This window comes from Zonotrichia albicollis, chromosome 14 (genome assembly GCF_047830755.1).
Source record: "Zonotrichia albicollis isolate bZonAlb1 chromosome 14, bZonAlb1.hap1, whole genome shotgun sequence".
In the NCBI taxonomy this organism is placed as follows: Eukaryota; Metazoa; Chordata; class Aves; order Passeriformes; family Passerellidae; genus Zonotrichia; species Zonotrichia albicollis.
In genome coordinates, this window is record NC_133832.1 from 4,261,249 (window position 1) to 4,284,115 (window position 22,867).

The 22,867-nt window shown below is 44.6% G+C and overlaps 1 protein-coding gene across 1 annotated transcript; it reads right to left on the minus strand.

Annotated features, from left to right (window-relative positions):
• Positions 1-1,091: 1,091 nt before the first annotated feature.
• SERTM2 (serine rich and transmembrane domain containing 2) lies at positions 1,092-8,499 on the minus strand. The gene is made up of 2 exons (XM_026791921.2): positions 7,991-8,499; positions 1,092-5,065 (listed from the first exon to the last, which is right to left on the minus strand). The coding sequence occupies exon 2, from the start codon at positions 4,483-4,485 to the stop codon at positions 4,210-4,212; it is 276 nt and encodes a 91-aa protein (XP_026647722.1). The 5' UTR covers positions 4,486-5,065; positions 7,991-8,499; the 3' UTR covers positions 1,092-4,209.
• Between the last annotated feature and the right edge of the window lie 14,368 nt (positions 8,500-22,867).

Here is a 22,867-nt window from a genome sequence, read left to right on the forward strand (position 1 = left end):
ATTATACATCTAAGTTTCCATTAATGCTGGGTGACTTCACAAAATTTTGGGGTTTTGAACATTTAAAATTTCTTTTTCAAGTGAAATCCAAAAAGATCCTTTGGGAAGGATCAAGGATCAGGGTTGAACCTCTGCTGAGTCATGTTGTTTGCAAAATCAAGTTTTTCTCTGCAGCTCTAAGAGGGTATTGTGGCATTCACATTCTCTGGAAAAATCCCTTTGCCCAGGATATTTCTCCTGGGAAGCTGGGAAGCCTCAGAGAAAAAGGAAAACAATTCTTATCTCATTTGCTTCTCCTGTGTTTTGCTCCTTTAGAATGTGTTTGGAGATTGTTTATTCACAGGGGATTGATTTTTTGGTTTCTGGTGTGAGTTGTTTTGACTCATTTGGCAAAATTCTGGAAAGAGTCATGAGTTTTCATTATTATCTTTTTAACATTCAGTAAGTATCCTTTCTGTATTCTTTAGTACAGTTTAGTATAGTATTCTTTAATATAATATAGTATCATAAAATAATAAATTAGCCTTCTGAGAACATGGAGTCAGATTCATCATTCCTCCCTGCCACAGGGGACCCTGCAAATACAACAGGGTATGAAAATATTTATGTTTATTCTGACATAGGGAAGGAACAGATTCTACATATGCACCCTTAAGGGTCTGTTAATACAGAAAATTCCTGCTTGTGGATGGAAACCACGTGGGTGAGATTACTCAATGATTAATGCTGTGTGGTTTGGGGAGTCACACCCTGCTCCTGACAGCTCCCTGGCTAAGAACCCTGCGAGATTTGGGAGCACTGGTGGTGATGCTCGGGTGTGTTTTCTGCTCCTTCCCAACAACAGGTGGCTGTGCTCCCCCGCAGGCAGGGCGTGGAGGAGGTGAGGAATTTACTCAATACTCGATTTATTCCCAGTGTCTGATGGGAGTAAGGGTGGGGGCAAACTGTGTTGATTCAAGTAATACTCACACAGAGCGGTGGAGGGTTTTCTTGCCCAGTTGGTTTGGAATAGTGGCACCACCTGAGCCTTTTTGTGAGCAGGTCCTCCAGACCCACAGGTGGGAACGTACAGAGCAGTCAGTGACTCAGCATTGGTAGCATTGTGCCTCTTTATTTTTGTAAAAAAAATCCCATTTTCTATAGCACATGGACAAGTGGGAAGGGAACAGCCTGCAGGAGGGGAAGGGTATGGCTGTGAGACCTGCAGTGCTCCAAGATGCAGCAAAAGTTCCAAAAGATGCTCCAAAACTGTGCAAAAGTTCCAATAACCACTTTGGAAGGCCAAAGGATGCCAAACTCCACTAGAGGCCACTCACCAAGCACAGACCAGCACATCCAAACATTCTCTCTTCCCAGACACATCCCTCAGGTCTGGGACGCTGCAAATGATAATGAAAAGAGGGGAAAGGCATTCTTCTGTTTCTCAGTGGGAAAAGTTTTAAAATATACTGGCATTTTACAGACAAATGAGGCACCCTGGGTGCCACTGTAGATGTGTCAAGTGGGACACAGAGACTTTATGTGAAATCAAGCTTTGGAAAGGAAAACTTGTCATTTTCCTGTGAGAAGATAGGGCAGCCTTCCATAAGAGTACTCTATAAAAATACCCAGTCTGCCCAAAGATACCATCTGATATATAAAGAGATTACTCATTTATTTAAAGGATACTGAATAAGTTTTAAAGTGTTGTGGGACTCTTCTGAATTAACATTCCTTAGTGTGATGGAAAGAAGCTCAGTCCTGACCTGTACCTCAGGGGCCATTTGGGCTGAGGTCAGAGCACTCAGAATTTGATACTGTAATTTTCCATCAGCAGGTCTGATATTTTATATCAATAAAAGCTGAGTCTGTCCTGCAGACTCTTGGATACAAGGCTTTTCTGCAGATAGCTGTGCTGGGAAGCTAATATGGTTGAGTTGCTGATTTAGTAAGTTAGAACAGGGTCTAGGTAAGTGGTAGCTTTTGAATGGAGAAGTTTTCCACGGTAAGTCATAAGCTGAGCCTGGGCTGAGCTGCCTCATGATGGCTCAATGAATGACACATACCAAACCAATTTGAGCAGCATGGATTTTTGTTAATTTTAAATGTCATTGTCTAACTCAGTAGCCATCTGTCTTAGTTGGATTAATATCCTGATCATCACACAAAAATTTGGCTCTTGTGCAGTACTGAGAGTCGAGGAGCCAATCTTCAGATACTGTGTGATCCTGCCTGGTGTTGTCCCCATAGAGGCTAACCTGCATCCTGCCATTTTTCCAGGGAATCACAGCCAAGCATGGCATGGAGAGACACTGCTGAGAGTGAATATTTTGTGTATTCCCTCACACAATCACTGTTCTGGTTCACTGTCCCAAGCCACGCTGGACATGGGGGCTTGGAGCAGCCTGGGATGGTGGAAGGAGTCCCTGCCCATGGCAGGGGGTGGAACAAGGTGATCTTTAAGGTCCTTTCTAACCCAAACCATTCTGGGTTTCTGTGACTCACAGGGATTAATGAAGTAAAAGGAACTATTCAGTATAAGGAAGCAATGTTTAGATGGTTTTGTACTCAATACATCAGTGAGAAGTTGCACTAGTCCTGCCCACGGATCCAGTGTATCCAGGGGGGATTTTACCTGTCATTCTGCTTCCCCCCAACCATCTGTAAAAGCCCAGATATTCGCAGCCCAAACAGCTCACCCAGACCTTCAAAGGTAAGCAAAAAACCTGTTGTACACAGAGCATTTGAAGAAAAATTTCATGCTACTATCACAGGTCCACTGTGCGTCTTCTCTAATTTTGCACTGGGTTTGTGTGAGGACTTTACACTGTCCAAGCCCTTGGAGAGAGGAGAATTGGCAAATAAGAATGTAGATATGTGTGGAAAACATCCAGGGGACTTTATTGCTGTGCCAGAGTTAGACTGTAATAAAGTGGATATGCTGTGTAAAATACCTGCCCTTTAGAGATGTGGCTGAAACAATTCACTGAAGGTCTTTCTGTGAGAGGCAGTGGCTGTCCCAGGAGTGCTTTGCCATATTTGGTTCCATCTTTTCCATGCACAGCAGCAAAGGCTACCTCTGTACGTCACTCATAGGACTGGGTCAGATTGTTGTTCCTTAAATCCAAATAAACATTTCTTTCCCCCGTGAGATTCCATCAGGATATTTGAATCCAGTCGTATCTTTCAGTGTTCAGTGAGTTTATTTTCCATCTGCGTGTTCCCTGTTAGTCTGTGTCCAAAGCTGTTCCCACTATTCCTTATTGCAGTGCCAGGCCTGGGCATCTCCTCAGCTTTCTTTGGAGGAAAACAAACGAAAAATCTTTGGAAGAACTCATCTGTCTTTTGAGGAAGAAAACCCAATATGGACATGAGAGAACATGTTATTATGAAGTGGAGTCTGTTAGGAGAGCAATGTCCATTGGGCTCCCAAAACTTACACTGCATTTTAATGACTGAATGATACTGAGGAGCCTAAAAGCATGGGAGCATAAAATGTTTGTGTTCTGCTCAGTTAATATAAAGAAGGACTAAGGAAGAGGTAGAGTGTCTTATAAGTTTTTTAATCTCATTTCCTGCTGCTGCTGCTGCTTCTTTTTGTTTTAAACCTTGCTTCAATTTTGGCTTTATTCTCTTTCCTCTTTAAAGTTCTCTCTCTTTTTGATATCTGGTGTGCAACTATTCACTAAATGGGTTCTGATGTCAGAAAGACGTAGTTCCAGCAGATGATGAAAGATTTCTATATTTGTGAAGATCCATTGTTTAATTGCCATTTAAGTGAAAGAGAACAATTTAATGTTTTCCTTCTTGAATGGGACAAATGCCTGAGAATTTTCAAGCCACCCACAATTTCTGTGTGCCCTGTGGGTTCTTCCCACTTACACCACTTCAGCTTTCTTGATTCAGAGAGAGGTCAGCAAACACAGGCTCCAGGACACATTCTGCTATGTTTCTCTGGGCTTTTGGCTGTCATTATTGTGGCTTTTCCCATTTTCTGCAAGGTTTTTAGAGGGGTGTGAGCCACCCCTGACAGCAGCAGGTTTCTGTGATGTCCATTTTATGGAAGATGTTGCACACATGCTGCCCGTGGTACCAGCGACACCCTCCAGATGCTGCTGAGGCTTTGCAAGAACCTGTGGGGCTCAGCAGGCACCCGGAGCTTCTTTCCACCACCTTTGCTGAACAAAAACCACCTTTCCCAAGCACGGAGCCCTCTTTGCTGTGGGCTCCCTACGTGGTGGGGATCCTGCTGTGCATTTCCACGTCCGTGAAGTGCTGCACGTTCTCAGTGCTCTCTGGGGAGGTGATGGGGGACACAACGTGCTTGAGGCGCAGGAGCATGGAGAAGAGCAGGATCAGGAGGAGAGCCAGCAGGGTTAGGAACAGCCCCACGTACACATAGAGGCCAGAATATTTGTCTGCTGTTGTGTCTACTTCAGTAGCCAGGGTTGGAAGGTGGACACGGCCAGTCAGGTTCCCGCGGAACTTGAAATAAATCTCAGTCATTGCTCTCTGTCAGCTTTGGTCCATTTTCTGTATTTACCTTCAGAACTCCTGTCTCCCCTCACCAGGCTCACAGAGGAGGTCAGGAGAGGAAACTCAGCACAGATGGCAGGATGGCTTCAGCAGGAGCTGCTCCATCCCCTCGGTGTTGAGGCTGCTGCTCACACAGCCGAGGGACAGGCCTGTGCAGACCATTTTGCACCTTGCTGTCATAATGACAACGAGCATCACACTTGTGCTTTACACTTCCTTCTGGCTTTTATTTCATCCTATAAATACTTTGGGCCTCCTCTTGGTAGGTCACCTCCTTTGGATGGTGAAAAGCTTTGGTTCTTGTCTCAAGCTGAGCTGCGAAGGTTGGCACAGCTTTGGTCTTTGCAAGTGTTGTTTCTCCAGACAGACTGAGCAATCAGCTTTCTGCCAGCTTCTCTCTCCCACAGCAGGTGGTTTATCCTTGGGTGAGCTGGGGAAGGTTGTTTTTTGCTTTGCCAAACGTCTGGGAGGATCTCTTCTCTCCTAATTCAGGGCTTAAGGAGTCGGGAGTTCTGAGTTTCTCATTAGGAACGGTCAAAAAGTCAGATTTCTAAAGGGAAAAAAGTGTGAGAGAGAGAAATGACACCAGGTACCAAAATAGCCTCACCTGGATGTGGTATCTTTAGAGCAAATAGATAAGAAAACCCCTGTAATGCTCCTGGGAGACACTCTGAGATGAGGAGAAGCACTGAGTACTTAACTTTAGAAAAACACAGTGCAAATCTAATGGTTGATATCCTCTCTGGTAACACATTATTAAGGGTAATACATATAAGGGTAATACATTATTGCACAAGCTATGCAATCAGATGTCAGAGAGGAAGGGGCGATATGAATCCAATCAGTGTTTTTCACCATGTGTCTCATTTATTGTCTATCAGCACCCTCTTTTTCTGTGGCTGGATGCACCTGGCAGCGGTCCAGAGCCCTACCTGTCCCCCTGCTGCAGGATGTGACACTTCCCTCTCCTGGCAGTACAATTTACTAGAAATTGGGGGAATTTTAACATTTTTGCTGTTTCAGTTCTTCCAGCTGGAAACAGAAATGAAAATTCTGAAATTTCACTGTAAATGGTGCATTCAAAAGCATTATGTCTGCTCTGATAAGACCAAAATTTTGGTTTTAGCTGAAATAAAAATGGAAGCACTGAACAAACTGATGCAATAATTTATAATGTCCACTGCCTATAAACCTACACAAGGTGTAAATAGAGTAATATTAACATCATAAAATAGAGTAATATTAACATGGTAGTACGCTATGATAATCAGAATAAATGAAACATTAGGTCAATATGATAAAAGCTCTGACACAATTCACCTAAATGTCAAATTGCTGCAAAATATTTTGACTTTCCAGGGACTCAAACTTTCACTACAAGCAAGAAATACCTGCTTTGGCTCATGGGATGAGGAAATATCTGATTTGCTGAGTTTTGGAGAAGGGACATGGGGGCTTGGGTACACTTTGCCTCCCAGCTCCTCCTTCAGTACCAAAGCATTTGAGCTCAGTGTTCTTGCAGGGGCTGACCCAGCCCTTCTGGAGCTGTATTTTCTGTATTTATTTTCTGTATTAACCTGTAGTTACTCTGGCAGAGGGCTTGGTGCTGGTGCAGAGGTTTGGGCAGGGCAGCCAGGCTGTTCTGCTCTCAATTACAGGGCAATAACTGTGATTTTCACACTTGGAATCTATAAATGGAAATTCTTCTCCCGTGAAGAATATTCTCATGTTACACAGCAGGTGGGGAATAGAGGGTGTGAAGGTAACTGTATTAAATTCTGTTCTTACAATGTGATTTCTCTGCTGATAATGAAGTGCAACCAGCCTGGAATCTGACACTTGTGTGAGTTAAAGCACAGAGCCATGTCTTTGCCCATCCCATCTGCTCTGCTACTGAGAGAAAAAGCCAGAGCTGGCTTCTCCCCTTAACGAGCAGACAGCCTAATTGCTTTATATCCTTCATAAAATTAGACTGCAGAATGCTAAGGACATTAGTCTGAAGTTCAATAATTAACTACAAACCAAGATGCTGAACTAGTAAAGCTCAGCTGGGTATTTATTGAAAAAAAGAGCAGATTAATAGTAAGAAGTATTAGAAATGGGGAGTTGGCACTGTTTGGGGTTTTTTTTAGGCTCAACTATAGATTTGTCAGGAGCAATCAACTATTCAGACTATTGAAAGCTGCAACATTAACTGCATCTTCTCCAGAAATGAGCCAGAAATAATTCAATAGCTCCAGGCAACCCCAAAGATTTTTTGCTTTTCAATCTACCAATTATCCCATTGAGCACATCTCTTTGGATACAATTAGATTCAGATTTTGTACACTTCCCTCTAAGGAAGAGAAGCTGAATGACTGTAGAGACCAACATGATGTGAAAACAAGTGGTAGACAATAATTCTGTGTGTAAAGCTGTGTATGACTCAGATTAGAGGAGGCAGAACCTCACTGGTGACCATGAGGAGCTCTCAAGTTCATGGACACAGGAGCATTCCCTGTGATCTCAGTTTCCAAGATTCAGTCATTCTCTGGCTGAACAATGCTCCAATTCTGACTGATCACTGGTGCTCAGTGGGTGCAGACTGATTCCAAGCAGACGCTTGGAGGTTTTTTTATCAGTTTGTGGCTTTTTTTAATCAGGAATTTAAAAAAACCCAGACCCAAACCCAACACATTTCATTTAATAAAAATCTGCAATGAAAATAGAAGCCTTCATACACAACAGGAGAAGGTTTTTTTCCCCACAGTGTGTCTCTGAGCCAGGAAATTCATCAGCCAAAACTTCATGGGCACTGACATTAGCAGCCTCCCACTGCAGCTCTCAGGGTGTGGGGAGCTTCAGCCCTGGGGAGCATTTATGAAGCCTGCATTGCTCTGCTCTGCACCTTTGGAGGTCACAGAGGAGCAGAAAGAAAGATTTTCCCCAAACAGTGCACACAGGTGGTACAAATTGACCCTGCAGCTGCAGTAAATGTTTTTGTCTTGCCCACCTGCTTCCTTCTACTCCCGTGCTCAGTGTGAGCACCACTTGTCAGCACAGCACCTCTGAAAGTGCAGGCAACTTTCCTGAGCTCCCCTTGGCCTCTCCTCCCTTCCAGCCCTCAGGACAGTCCCCAAACTTACAAACAGGTAAGTGGGACAAAATAGAACAATTCCTTGTGTAGCTTCTTCAAGTGCACCCAGCTGGCTGGCGAGTACAGGGTGGTTTGGGGTCGAACACACAGCACCAGGTGTGCTCTGTTCAGGTCACCCTTACAGAAAAAATATCAGCACTGATAAACACAAAAAACCCATCAAAACTATCAATTCCATCCATGGCTTGCATTTTCTCCCTCGGGGAGAGAAGAGAGGTAGGGGGGTGATTGTGTCTCCTCTTTTAGTGGCAGAGGAGATATTTTGTTCTCATGCTGAACACCTGGGAGGGTTCTGGCCATGCTGGTGCACAGGGAGAGAAGAGAATAAAGCACAATTACCTTTCAGAGCTGGCAGCAGGGCTGGGATGAGGTTCCAGAGCCCCTGCTCCACACCATGAGCTCGCTGCTGTTGGTGTCCCCTGGAGCATCTCCTCGGTGGGATCTGTGCAGAAGGCTCTGCTGTCCTGGAGCCAGGACCGTGCCCTCCAGCCCAGTGCACTTCTCCTCCTCTGCTGTGGATCTCCGAGGCAGGGATGGCACTGAAATCCCGACCCTGGGATGCCACCAGGGCAGGGTGGCACTGCTGATGGATGGAGGGCACCGCTGATGATGGGCACCGCTGATGGATGGAGGGCACAGCTGATGATGGAGAGCACCCCTGGGTCCCTGCAGGGGCAGGGCAAGGGCCGGGGAGCTGCTGTGGCTGAGCTGCTCTGTGGGATGGATGCAGGCAGAGCCTCCCTGCCTTCCTCCCTCCCTCGGCAGCACCAGGAGGGGATGAGCCGAGCTCCGGCTCCGAGCGAAGGGAGGGACGCTCTGAGCTCAGCTCGCTGCAAAGTTTGAGCGAGGCTCGCTTTAACTCTTTCTCGCTCGGTTTAACTCCTTCTCTCTCGCTTAAACTCTTTCTCCCTCGCTTTAACTCCTTCTCTCTCGTTTTAACCCTTTCGTGCTTGCAAGGCTGCGCTGCCCGCTGGTTGAGTGAGACATCGCCCTGGAGAGCAGCTTAGGGTTCCTCTCGTTTTCTAGGGAAGTTCAAAATTTGGGGTTTTTTTCTTTGTTTTGTGCCTCCTGGTGAGGGTTCCTAACCCCCCTATTCGCCTGATCAGTCCTAATTACCGCAGTACCCTACTTCTGTCCCTTCCAGTCCTCACAGACCGTAACCTTAACACCACATTCTTCGACCCTGCAGGGGGAGGAGACCCTGTTCGATGCATCCTGTGTGGAGCACGGACACCTGTCCCCTTCCAGCCCTCAGGACAGTCCCCAAGCGTTGCTCTTTGGCCGTGCAGATATTGGTGCATTTTTGTCCCCGTGCCTGCTGGTCGGTGCTTTGGGAAGGGCTGTGCTGAGTTGACAGGTCCTGCCTCCCCTGAGTAGTTTGGAACTGCAAGAATAAGCATAATCCCAACCCTGCAGTGTTGTGGGCAGAGATTTTTTTTGCTGATTTATGAATGTGTGAAGCACAAATTTACAGACACAGAAATGAGGCAGGAGGAGCCCGGCCTGAGGGAGAACCCAAAGCACGTGGATCTCTCTCACTGCCACACCTCCCAACCTGCATTTCCTCACCCTCCCGGGCTGACAGAGTGGGGATGTTTTGTGACAGATGCCAGTCTGGGATGCACTGCTCTCGGGTTGCTGTTGATAATTGCTGCCCTGAGACGTGCAGGATGTCTTTGTTTCAGTCCGGCAACCGAAGAATGAGTCTGGACTCTTCACTTTTCGGTCTTGAGGTTGTTTATTAATTCTTATCTATAAAATTTTCTGTGGGTGAGGTCTGCTCAGCAGGGCAGCCACAGGCACTCTGACCGCCCCCGAGGCGGTGTTGTCCTTTTATACTACAAACTATGTATAACATATTTACACTTAATTCCCAATTCCTATCACCTATGTTTGACAGTGCACTTCTACTCTAAACCAATCCCAAAGTGCCAACATCACTGCAGAAAATGGAGAACAAGAAGAAGAAGAAGGAAGGCTGGACACACACAGATTTCTCCATCTTGTCCCCATAACCCCCATACCAAGAATCCGAAAATCTACATTTTCACCCTGTCATAATTTTGTTATTACACCATTCAAACCTGTGTGACTTTCATGTCCTCATACAAAGTTGGCAACTTCCTCCAAGGGTCAAAATCAAATCCCCAGGTGCTCTGGGCTGTGTGACAGGGTCTCTGAGCTCCCTGACAAGGTTCTTAGCAACTCTGGGTATCCAAAGGGATGTATTGAGTTGCAACAGACTGCAGCTGTCCCCAGGGTGTCACCAGCACATGAGATGCAGTTTGCACCTCTGAGCAGCTTGGGCAGCTGTGTGCAGCTGTATTTAGTGTGCCCATGTCCCTGTGCCTCAGCAAGGGCTGGAGGCACCTTCATGGGGTGGACTTGACCCACAGCCCCACTCTGGCCTCTGGGCTTGTGGAATTTCCTAGGTTGTTGCTCATGGCCCGTGTTTGGGGCACTGGAAACAAGCTTCCCCTCTGAAAAGTAGGTCCTGCACAGGGGTTTTGGAAAGACCTGTTAATTCTCTCTCTCTGCAGCTTTCTGTGTGACAAAATAGAGACATTTAATCTCCAAGCTGTCTCCTAGAATAGCTTTCCCTCCCTGGTTCCCCATGGCCACAGCCTGAGCAGAGGGGCCAAAGGGTAATGAAAGCCAGAGCTGCACAGCTCTTTCATCCTCCTGGGATGCATTATAAATCCATCTCTCCAAAGGCTCTTCAGTCTCTGGAGCTCACAAGCACAGTGTATTATTACAATGCAGCACTCTTTAGATAAATAAAACATAGTCCCTTAAAAGAAACCCCAATTCCTCCATGCTTCTGTGCAGGGATGAACTCTGTAAACTAAGACATAAAAGGCAGCTTTGACTGCTGACTTTAGTTCATATTTCCTTTGTTGCAATATCAAGTGCTGTCCCCAATATTGCAGTCTATGTCACCATTCCCTGCTAGGCACACAGGAATGAAAGTACAGTGGTAAAGCAGAAGGAAGATTGTGTATTTTTCCCCTGGAATTGCTACAACTGCTGCTTTACCAACAAACCACCTCCAAACCCTTGGTACACATCCTTGTATTTAAGAAGAAAGAAGTGAGAGCTCTGTTTAAGCAGGAATTCTGTTGCTGGTTGAATTTATGAGACCCAGAAGAGACAGATATGTTGAAACCTTGCATCCTTGCTTGCTATATAATACTAATGAGCAGTGCTGAAATGAAAGGCTCTCTCCCCGTCCATGCCATCCAGCTTCTTTTTGTTGATTTTGCAATAAATTATCTCTCCCTTTTGTAGGACCAAGCTGCTGCTTGCTGGGTGGGTGCACTTGGATTTCTTGTTTGTTTTGTAGCAGGGTATAATAATGACAGATGAATTTTAAATACTGCCACAATTTATACCAGCTGAGGCTGATGAATACTTGACTGAATGATTGCTGAATCCCCAAATTGTTGAGAAGTATGTAAATTTTTGGGACAATCAGCGACAAATTTGTGTTACATAAAATAAAGGTGTACAAACTCGCTTGGAGCTGCTCAGAGATATGACCCCAGGGAATGTATATTTTTAAATAGCCCTTGGGAATTTGGGGGCAAAACCCCAGGGAGCTTGTTGGACTCTTTCCTGTGCACCATTTGGCCCATGTCTCAAGATTTAATCAGGTCATTTTGCACATCTTATAACAATCCCCACCAGTCTTAGAGTGAAATTTGGATTTAAGAAGCAAACAAGATCTCTGCATGATTGTTAGAGAGTATAATCTGTGTGTCCCTATAGGGATCCTTGTGTTACCCTAACTCAGAAATCTTATCAACACAGTAAATGCATAATTTGGGTCTTTAAAATTTCCTTCCAGTGCAGCTGCAGTGACTGGGGACACGCTGAAGCAAGGGGTAGCTGTTTGTCTTGGCAGACTGGGATCTGTTTTTGTTCTAATCTGTTTTGTTCTGTACCACAAGCAGGCTTGTAGAACACGTAAAAAAGACATGTTCTGGTAGGCTTTGAACCAGGGGTCTCTAAAGGATGGAATTTAAAATATGATAAATATTCAGGTTCCTGTGAAATGGGTCCAGCTGCCAGCAGCTTTGAGGAGAAACCCCACAGTGCAAGGGGTGGCAACCTTGGAAGCAAAGACACTTGCCTCAGGCTTGTTCCTTGCTTAGGCCCCAGCCAAATGTACTGACTTCTCTCTGTCTCATTTCTTTTTCATGAAAAAGGAAAATTATTGTTCCCTTCCCCCCCAAGAGCTACACAAATGCAGTAGTCATGTGTGCCCTGCTCCAGCAGCACCCTTTCCCTCTGTGCATTCCCACACAATCTCCTTTTCTCCAGTCTGAAAATGCTCATGGAGTTTGGACTGAAAGAGTTTTGTTGCTTTGAAAGGCTCTGGGGCTGTTTTGACAATTTGGCTTTGTCTGGAACTTCATCATGGCAATGCTTCAGTTTATTTATAGAAACTTAGTCTCCCACAGATGACTGAAGAAATTCAGTGTTGTCTGATGTCGCTGCTAATTTTTAGGAACGTTTCTAATTTGATTTACAGTTGTCAGTGAAGGGCTGCATTGTTCTGCACAAAATTCTGTCTGGAACAGCCCTGGGCTTCATTTTTGTGAGTGAGTTTGTGGGGAAGGCATTGCATGATCCCAGCATGGCATTAGCACCTCTTGCAGAAGGATGAGTCAGTGAGGGCTGGCTCAGGTAGGGCAGCTGGCAGTGAACAGGATCCTGTGAACACCTTTGGAGCAGGAGATATTTGGGAAGTAGATTCCAGCAGGATCCAAGCCACAAGCTCATGTCAGCCACCCTCCATCAAGATCCCACATGGATCACGTGGGTCTTGGCAAAAATTTATTGAAAAATAAACAGATCTTGTGTTCTCCAGCCTACAGTCTGGAATATTATTATTATTATTTCTCCTGAAGTAGGATACTTCTTGCAGCAGTGCCTATTTTTACAGTATGGTAATGTAGTGATTCTTATAGGCTGTATGTAAATGCCATAGGGTTTGTATATTGTACTAGATTGATTAGTGAGAATGAGAATATTGAACACAGAAGATTATTTATTGTATTGTAATGGGAACTTCTCTCTCTTAGCTCTTGCTTTTTACTCTCTTACCCTTTTACTCTCTTACCCTCCCATTCTCTCTGCCCCTCTCTTCTCTCAGGCCTGCTCTGGGCTGTGGCTGGCAGCTCCCAGCAGGGCCCTGCACCCAGGCCCTTTGCAATAAACCCCAAGTTCCAGCCCTGGCTGCAGAGATCTCTGTCTCCATCCTACCCTGATGCTCCTACAATCACCCATGAGGACAATGCAGGGTTTTTTGAGTCACCCATGGAATTTCCTCCTTCCTATCTTCATGGTAGGGCTGGTGCCCCAGGGGACGCCTGGCATGGGCCTCAGCATCAAACCAACACCTGAGGTGTGTAAATGAGTGAAATCTGCAGCTTTTGTGCTCTCTGCATTCCTCTGGGCATTCTGGATGGAGCCTGGAAATGTATTTTGTATTCCCAGCTCATTTCCCCCCTGCCAGCTCCATGCTCTGGCTGAGGGCAGCGTTTCCCTTGGTGTCAGCCCGTGGTCACTCCTGAGGCACTGGAGGACACCTTGTCACCATAGAGCCCTGCCAGCCCACCAGAGCTGTGTGCTGAGAGCCCTTGCACTCCTGAGGGCTTCTCCCAGGTCTCTGCCTGCAGGAACAGCTTGTGGGGTTAATGCAGGATTCCCTGAAAGGTGCTTTTCACAGCACAGGGTGTGTCAGGAAGGTCTCAGATAAGGTCACGCATGTTAAAACCAAGGCACCCCTGAGCTTGCCAGGCAGCCCTTGTGCTGATCACAACACTGATCAGCAATTCCTGAGCAGAGCCATCCCTAAGCTGGAGATCCCTGTTAGCAGGATGGCATTTGGTCTGAGCCCAGTGCTCACAGAGCCAGGTATTGACCAACTCATTCCTGCCAAGGGACCCACGAGGGAAATCTTTAAAATATGAACAGATAATTCCTGGATTGTGACCAAATCCCCCCAGCCAGACCACAAAGCTGAGTGCAGGGTGGGGAATGTGAGCTGCAAAACAGTTAAAGCCTTCTCTGAAGGGTTGGTGCCACATTATTTGCATGATTCACAGTTAACAGATGGGCTTCTGCCTATACTGAGGGGGGACCAGTTCTTCAATTACCATCATTAAATAATAATCATGACCATTTACACTGAAAGGAAAACAATTTTGTGGTGACCCCATTACACCAATTTTTATTTCCTTGGTTTGTTTGTTTTAATTCCAGTCTTAGGGAAGAAGGTCTCTTTTCTCAATTCTCATTTGCAGAATATGCAGCTGAGAGAGCTTTGCCCACCCACACACTTTAACATTTCAGATATCAGCATTTCCAAGCAGGCTGGATGAACTCTTTCTAAACCTGTCTGGAGGAAGCATGGTTGAAATCTTCCCAGCAGAAGAGTGAAAAACAGTGATAGATGCAAACACTGCCATCTCTGCTCTGCCACCCATTTCCACTGCATGTTTTGAGGAAATCCTCTGTTTGGATGCATCTGTTCTGTACAGGAGAGCACAGCACAGGAATCCTGAGCTGCTGGCAGTTGTACTCAAAGAATTATTGTAGTTTAACCTAAAAATAAAAAATCTTACAAGTGATACAAAAGCCATTCAGGTGTTTCTCTTTAATCCATTCTCAACAGCAGGGATCCCTCTCTTGCCATGGCTCCCTTGGCTTCCACCCCAAAGCATTTGTACCTCAGCATCTGCCATTTACTGACACTGAGCCCATGTGTTGCCCTGTGTTATCCCACTTTATTCTGCTGCACTGAGGCAACGAGCAGAGAGTTAAATCGCATAAACCACTCCTGAAATCCTTTCTGATTCATGGGGAGACCAATTGTGTCATAGGTGGGACAGTCACAATACAAAGCAATGCTCCATTTTTTTCAGAAGGCTTCAAACCTCGTTTTATGATAGCCTGCATGCTTTTCATACATTCTTACAAAACTCATAACTTTACATTTTACTCATTGGTCACCAGAGACAAAGTGCTCATTGGAATAGGCAGTTGCAGGTTTCTCTTATTTGTCCTTCTTTCTTTCTTGGTTTCTACATCAACAACCTTGGTAGAAAATTCTTTCAGGGGTGAACATGGATTCTCTTATCAAACATGGATCCTCTTATCAAACTCCTCTCTGGCTCACAGAAGTCACTGTAAAACCTGTTCCACATAGTTGGTGCCTGGGGAGTGCTGAAGGGGAGAGCAGGCAGGGTGAAGATGTGAATAACAACTGCCCAGTTCCCATTTTGTTTCACATTTGTGCAACTAATTGTTTTATACAACAATTTTTAACTTGTCCTGTTTTCAGGAGAGAGTGGAGACAGGGTGTCAGCCCAGGCAGCCCCTCAGTCTGAGCTGTGGCAGCAATTCCTACACATTTCTAGTAAATCTAAATGGGAGGATGTTTCCATTTGCTGCCTTTGTTTGTCTAATAGCAGTCAAGTTCCCTCTAGAATACTAGAATAACAAGTTCCCTCTTCCCCAGCCTCTGGGTCAGTAGCAGAACAAGCTCACTGGCCAGTTCCACTTAATTATTGCTCATTTTTGGTGAAGGAAAGAATAAACATCCCTGTGTGATTCTGCTTAACTGATGTACCTGGTTATTAATAGCTAGTTTTGGTCTCCCTCCCAGCCTATGTGCCACAAAATGCATTTCCCTTCTGTCTCCAGGATCAGGCTGTCTGGGAAGAAACTGTTCTGTGAAAACACTGGACAAAAAGCTTATTGAACAACCCTTCCTTTTGAACAGAAGACTGATCTCTCTTTTTATTTTTAGCCTATTAACAACAAATGTTGCTTTATTGCCTCACTTTTCATGGCTGAAGATGTGTTTTCAATTTGGACAAAGATCTCTACCCAGAAAGATTCACCACGTGATCCTTTTCCTCTGCCTTGCTCTACACAACCCTCTGAGTTCTCACTGGATGCAGGTTTATCCATTGTGAAAAATGTGTATTTTATGATTGGCTTTTTGCAAATATTAAAATGAATATTATATGTGTTATGTCAGAAAGTTATGCTGCATTAATTCTCTTAAGTAGTGTGTTAAATATAGTTTTAGGTTATAAAAAAATGTTAAAATAGAAACTATGCTATGTAGGATACTTTTTTAAAGAAAGGACTTGCACCAAGATAGCAGCCACAGGACACCTGAATCTTTCAGAGAAAAAGAATTTATTGCACCATTATCAGAAGAAATGAACTTCTTCCCGCCTCGAAGGCGCAGTCAGGATTCAGAGGAAGAAACTGACACTGACCAGACAGAATCCTGTGTTTGAATGGAATTTATGCATCATGGATGAGGTGTATGAATATGCAACAGGCTGTTGTTTTTAAGGGTTAATCCTCTGTTAACATGGGTCCGTTTTTGGGCTTGTGCTGCCCAGAAAGAGGTACCTGGACTGTCCATAACTCTTTGTTTCTATTGTCTCATATTATCCTAATTTAAATTGCCTAAATTATTATTACTCTAATTGTATTACTATTTTTATAACCATTTTATTACTATTAAACTTTTAAAATTTTAAAAACCCAAGTGATTGGCTTTTTTCACATCCATGCTCCAGACTGACTTTGCAGTAAGTCCCAGCTTCTAAAACCCCAGAAAACTTCTAAAACTTTTCCAGTGCCTGGGCATCAGCTCCAAACTCTGACCACTCTGCCACGTGGATCTCGTGCTGGAATCAGGTGATGCTCTGGAGAGGACAGAGGGGCTTTTGTCCTCCTCCTTTTTGGGCAGCAGTGACCAGCTGAGAGTCCCTGGCTGCAGGGAGGATGCTGGAAAGAGGCAGGGTGTGGATGCCAGGCTGCTGCTGGAGATGGGCTTCTGTCCCTCAGTAACAGCTGCCTCTTCCAGCCAAGTCTCATAAGCTCTTGGAGGTCTGTAACACACCCAAGATAGCTCAGCTACCTTTGGAAGCATTAAATAAGCAGGATGGCTCCTGTTGCAGTGTTGGAAACAAAAATGTTTAATAAAAGGCAAAATAACAAACAGAAAAACCAAGCCAGGTGCAAGAGGCTCCTGCTCCTGGTAAAACACCTCACAACAGCCATCAGTTTCTTTGTTCACTTCTTTTTCTGGTAAATTGCTCAGGCAGGACTTTCTGGTTCCTGTCCAATTGGCCATCCTTAAGTCTGAGGTGAAGTCCCCCAGGCCTATGAAGTGGCATTTTCACCCAACTGAGGAGAGAAACTTCTAGGCTTTATTCCTTTTTGAGGGGACAAAGGAGAGTTTTGTCCCTCCATTAACAGGGAGCACATTTCTATATCTCACCCTTTCCATACATCTAAAAAGAAGGAGGAGAAAGGAACATGAACTGAAAAAGTCTCGCCCTTGTTGACAATTTGTAGTTATGCCAATAATTTCTAAATTTAGTTCTAACTTTGTCTTAACTTTGGTGAAGTGTTTTTCTAGGCAAGCCTCAAATTTCTGGCTATATATGATTTGAACATAGAGGTAGGTTAACAACTTTTTGACACAACAACATTCCTATATCCCTCTGATATTTAAACAGCAGTTCCATGTGCCCAGATTAAGGGACATTTAAACATCCCAGGTCAGCTCTGCACACCTGACTCCCCCTGGAATTGTAGAGGCTCTCAACCCTTCTCTGCCAATGGTTTTAGGGAGTGTCAGGTTTGTGTCAGTGTCTCTTCAGTGCTAGTGCTGTTCTCTGTAAAGATTTCAAATTCTCTATTTCCACTTCTGGAAGGGAGAGGAGCTTTCCATCTTACCCAGTAAAATCCCTGTTACCATTCCCAAGGATTTTATTCCTGTGCTACAGGGAGGACAAGGCACATCATCTGCTTCTGCATACAATTTATTATCAACATTTCCTCCTGTTTCAGCTCTGCTTCTGATGACAGGCTCAAAATAACAAAGAAAAAGAGGAGCAAGTGCAGGAATAATGTGCTGGACTGCACATGAAGTGTCCTTCTTAAGCTGCACCAGGAGCAAGTGGAACCTGTGTGTGATGGTCTGGGGCTCTCGCAGAGACCAGTCCTGCAAAGATTATCCTGGGAATAAATATATGCATTAACATGGGATCAGAATGTAAGAGAATAGAGGAAATCTCCATGGCCATGAGCCTGGAGTAGACCCAGAACCATCAGCTGTGAGATTTCTGTAGAAATTTCCATGTGTGGACCCCACCAGACTGCAGGAGTGCCCTGCCTGGTTTAATGCAAACAGTTGAATTAATCATTAATCATAAATCTCACAGATAACTGTGAGAGTGCAGCTTAAATTCCACTGGGGATCACTAAAGTCCAGACACTCCAGAAGAACTTTACAGCACCCTGCAGTGTAATCAACTCTGATTTAAATAAAAGTCCTCTGAAGGGAATTTAAACCTCTGAATCTTCCTGAACCAGCTAATCTCCTTTCAAGAAGGAGGAAGATTTGTACCACTACTCTTTCTACTCATAAAATACCTCTTGCCCTTTCACATTTTGAGAGATTTCATTTTCAGTGCCTATAATTCCACAAAGCACCTTCATGTTGTGTAAAATACACAGACACTTTGCAGTGCATGACCTCAAATATCAAATATTTCCTGTAGGCAGGAAAACACTTTTTAAAAGAAAATAAAACAATCTGGAATTATTTCCTGCTCTTTGTCCCAGGAAAGCACAACATCAGACCTGATGGTAAGACAAGGTCCACAAAGGAATAACTCTTTCCAAAGGAATCCAAGACAAGGTCCACAAAAGAATAATAAAGGAATCGTGTGTTAATAGAAGCTGGCACATCAGTCCCTGCATTCACAGGTTCCTGTGTGAGGAAATCGTGGCTGTCACTTTCAGAGACACATCCTGCTCTTTCTGGTGCTGGGAGATTGAGGTCTTGCTCAGATCTGCTGACATGTGAGGATTCTCTTTGTTGCCCTGCTTGTGGCTGTCACAGCACATCAGGTTCATTACCAGCTGAGGTAAGATTTGTTTGATGAGCCTGACAAGAAATGTTGAAGTGTCTGAGGTTGCTTGGGATAATTCATCTGAGAGAGAGGGTGAGGTCCTTGCACTGGAAAATGCTTGTGTGCTGGAAAGAGCTACAGCTGAAGGGAGAGCAGATGTACAGAAGAATTCCATCACAAACGATTGCACCATGTCACCTTCCTTTAATAACCTTGGCCTGACACAGCCAGGTGAGGGATGCAGCTGCCAAGCTGACATTTCCCTCAGGAAATTCTCTGTCCCTCATCTGGTACCCCCCCTCTCTTCACTTGCAAAATCTTTGATAATTAAATCACTGTGAAGGCAAATGATCTGTTGGTTTAATTCATTTGATAATTCAGCCTAAGCCCCACATTTCTCTTTGCACAAATGAAATTAGCTCTGCTCACAAAAGATCTGCTCCTGAGCTACCTGCTCACTCACACAATCCCTTTCCTAATTAGATGACTGATACCAGCAAAGCATGGCTTTCTTCCCAGCACAGGGGAACCAAAAAGCTGCTTTTCACTGGAGTGGCCCTGGAGACCCTGATGGAAAGGAGAGGGAGAGATTAATTCTGATTTCTTACTCTTTTTCTCCCATCACTCAGCTATGCTTCCTTTTCTTTAATGTGTTTCTGAGACAACTGAATGAAGTTTTTATAAATCCCTGTTTAGAGAAGAAGAGCAGCAGTCAAGTTTGGCCTGGAGAGCATAGACTTTTTGACAAATACCTTTTTGAAGAAGAGCATCACCCAGGTTTGGCCTGGAGAGCACAGACTTTCCCCTGCTCTGGAAGTGCCAGCAGACACTTTTGCCCTATTGCCTCCCAGTCCTGCTGCTCCAGAGGATGCAGCACCTTCAGGGAGGATTCCACTTGAAACAAACCCCATGGATTTCTGTTGTTGCTGCCCATGGATGAAGCTTGAATGTTTTTTCCATCAGAAATCAGAGGGGTGTATAATGGTCCTTGGCTCTGCATCCTTCCCCCAGGGCAGGTGGTATCAAACTTCACTCTCCAACCACAAATCCCCAAACCCCTCTGGGACTGCAGAGATAAAAGCAATTCTCTCTGTAATTAATATGTTTGATAAGTAATGGGCAGCCATTTAAAACCCAGGAGATGCAAGTGATGGCAGAAGTGGGTGAGGATGGCAGTGAGAGAGGGTTGGAGAACAGGAGCCAAGCAGGGACTAGGCTGGGATAGGAACTTACAGGACAGGTTCACTGGGGCTCCAGAAGAAAGGGGAAACTGAAAATCAACATCCCAAAAGCTGTAGCTGACATAAAAGGGTCCTGCTGCAACATCAGCACTGCCAGAACTTTACAGCATGGGTAGCCAGCACCCAGCTGGGGCTGACAAGTACCCCAGGATGAGCTGTTGTCCCAGCATCACTGCTCAGATTGTACAGCAGCTTCAGGAGCAGCTGCCATACTTTGTCCCTGACCAGCAAAACCAGATGAACCCTGCTCTGATCTAGCTTCTAGTTGGTGGCTGGCTAAATCAGTGTTAGCTGCTGGCCTCCTGATCATGTGGTGTCACATTTCCCCCTGGAATAAGCCCAAATTAGCACATTTTAATTTAGGGGTGTTGGGGAAGATGAAACAGGAAAGCCTTATAAATATGATTGTCTGGCAAAAGATTTTGAGAATCTAGAAACTATAAGTGAGGTTGAAACGAAAGCAAGCTTTGAGATCCCTCAGTTACTGAACAACTGGACAACAATGGTGTGGTTGGCTGAAGGTAATCCCCTTTTGATGGAACAACACCCTCTGCTTGCAGACAGGCCCAAGGGTCAGAGCAGACCCTACAGCTTGGCAGAAGGGGCCCAAGGAGGAGTTTTTAGGGTTTCAAATGTAACACAGTGTGGTAATGTAATGATTCTTATAGGCTGTATGGAAATGCTGTAGGATTTGTATATTGTACTAGATTGGTTGTGAAAATCAGAATATTCAACACAGAAGAAGATTTATTGTATTGTAATGGGAACCTTGCTCTCTCACCCTCTCATCCTCTCTCCCCCTCTCTTCTCTCAGTCCTGCTCCGAGCTGTGTTTGGCAGCTCCCAGCAGGGCCCTGCACCCAGGCCCTTTGCAATAAACCCCAAGTTCCAGGCCTGGCTGCAGAGATCTCTGTCTCCATCCGTCCTGACCATCCTACCTGCCAATACTCCTACATGGGGGAAGGCAAATCTCTTTGCTGTGTTTGACCTGAAACTCCAGTGTGCCTGTAATTCACAGGGAAGGCTTTGTTGTCCCGTGCTTGCAGAGCCAGGGCCCAGCTCAGCTCTGCTGCCTCAGCTCTCTCAGGCGTGACCCTCATGTGTGCCTCCAACACTGGAACAGTTTTCTCATGGGAGCCTGAGGGAATCAGGGAGGAGAAAATGGGGGAAGCCATTCCAAGCCTTGATTTCTGAAGAGGAGAGCACCACAGGCTAACTGATATCCTCACCCCAACAGAGGGCAAACCCAGTTTTCCCGGCTTCTCTAATTCAGATTTTGCCTGTAACTCATTGAAGCACAAAGGGCTTAGACTTTGGGAGCCCATAATGACTGAAGAGAGAAATAAACACATTGTACTACAAACTTATACACTTTTGTAGTGTTATAATTTCTCTACCACATCCTACCAGTATCAGCAAACACTAGGAAAAAACCAAGGAAATAATCTCTTTTATTTAAAGTACTCTGAATGGCCAGACCTTGCCTTTGTTTAAGAATTGTTGAAGTTGGAAAAGACCTTAAAATTCATCAAGTCCAGCCTTTGACTGAATACCACCATAGTACTGGATTTTTAACCTGAAAAGGAAAACAGTGCTCTGGTCTGTGCAAAAGGCCTGGTTTCACTTGAGTGGTTTTTGTGCTGTAGTATCAGAACAAGGCAAGGGAAATCTGTGCTGACTTGTGCCAAAGATGCCAGGCAGTCCTACAGAACCCTGTGTGCTAAACTTTATAGACTCGATTCCCTTAGCAAGTGAGGCAATGTTTGTTTCTTCAAGCATGGCAGAGAACTGCCTGTTGTGATGTCCCTGCTGTCATTTTGGTGTTCACATCTGCCATTTTCACTGCTGGGTGATTTCCTGACTCAGTGGGGTTAGGAACTTCCCTGAATGACTGTTTTTCTTATTTCTTCCTCCTAATATTGCTCTCAGGTTAACTCTCCTTTCCCTTTCCTCATGTGAGCAAACAGACTGAAAACATTTCCTACAGCTCCTTGCTCTTAGTGAAACATCAGTTCCAGGCTCTTTAAGAGCAGCTCTCCCTCAGTTTGCTCCTTCCCTTGCTCTCCCTTCTCTCCAGGCTGTGCCTGTGCTCCCTGCTCAGAGCCACCCAGCCCCGAGTGCTGCTGGCACGAGGCCACCTCACAGCCCAGATGGTGCCACCTGCTGCTCCTGCCAGGGGCTCTGGAGACCAGCTCCTCGTTCCAGACACAAATCCAAATGTTGGGGAAGATGAAACAGGAAAGCATTATAAATATCAATATATAAATATATTATATTTACGTATAATATATAAACATTATACATATAATATTATATAACATATATTATTAATAATGTAATGTAATATAATGTAATGTAATGTAATATAATATAATATAATATAATATAATATAATATAATATAATATAAGCCTTCTAAGAACATGGAGTCAGATTCATTCATCTCTCACCTTGTCCTAGGGACCCCTGCAAATACCACACTTTCTCTTTACCTCTCTTTCTCTCTTTGCTGCTCTGAGCTGTGTCTGGCAGCTCCCAGCAGGGCCCTGCACCCAGGCCCTTTTTAATAAATGCAATAAACCACAAGTTCCATAACCTGGCTTCAGAGATCTCTGTCTGTCCTGACTGTCCCACCCACTGTCCCTACAGTCCTCACATCAGGTAATGGTGACACCAGGAGGAGCTGCAGCCTGCTTCCCTCCTGAAGGACACTGTGGGATTTTTGGGGTTCCCCGTTGTGGGGAGGAAAGATGAATCTGACTCCATGTTCTTAGAAGGCTTATATTATATTATATTATATTATATTATATTATATTATATTATATTATATTATATTATATTATATTATATTATATTATATTATATTATATTATATTATATTATGCTATACTAAAACTATACTAAAGAATAGAGAAAGGATCCTTACAGAAGGCTTAACAAGATACTAATGAAAAACCTGTGACTCTCTAGAGTCTCAACACAGCTGGCTGTGATTGGTCATTAAGTAAAAACAATTCAC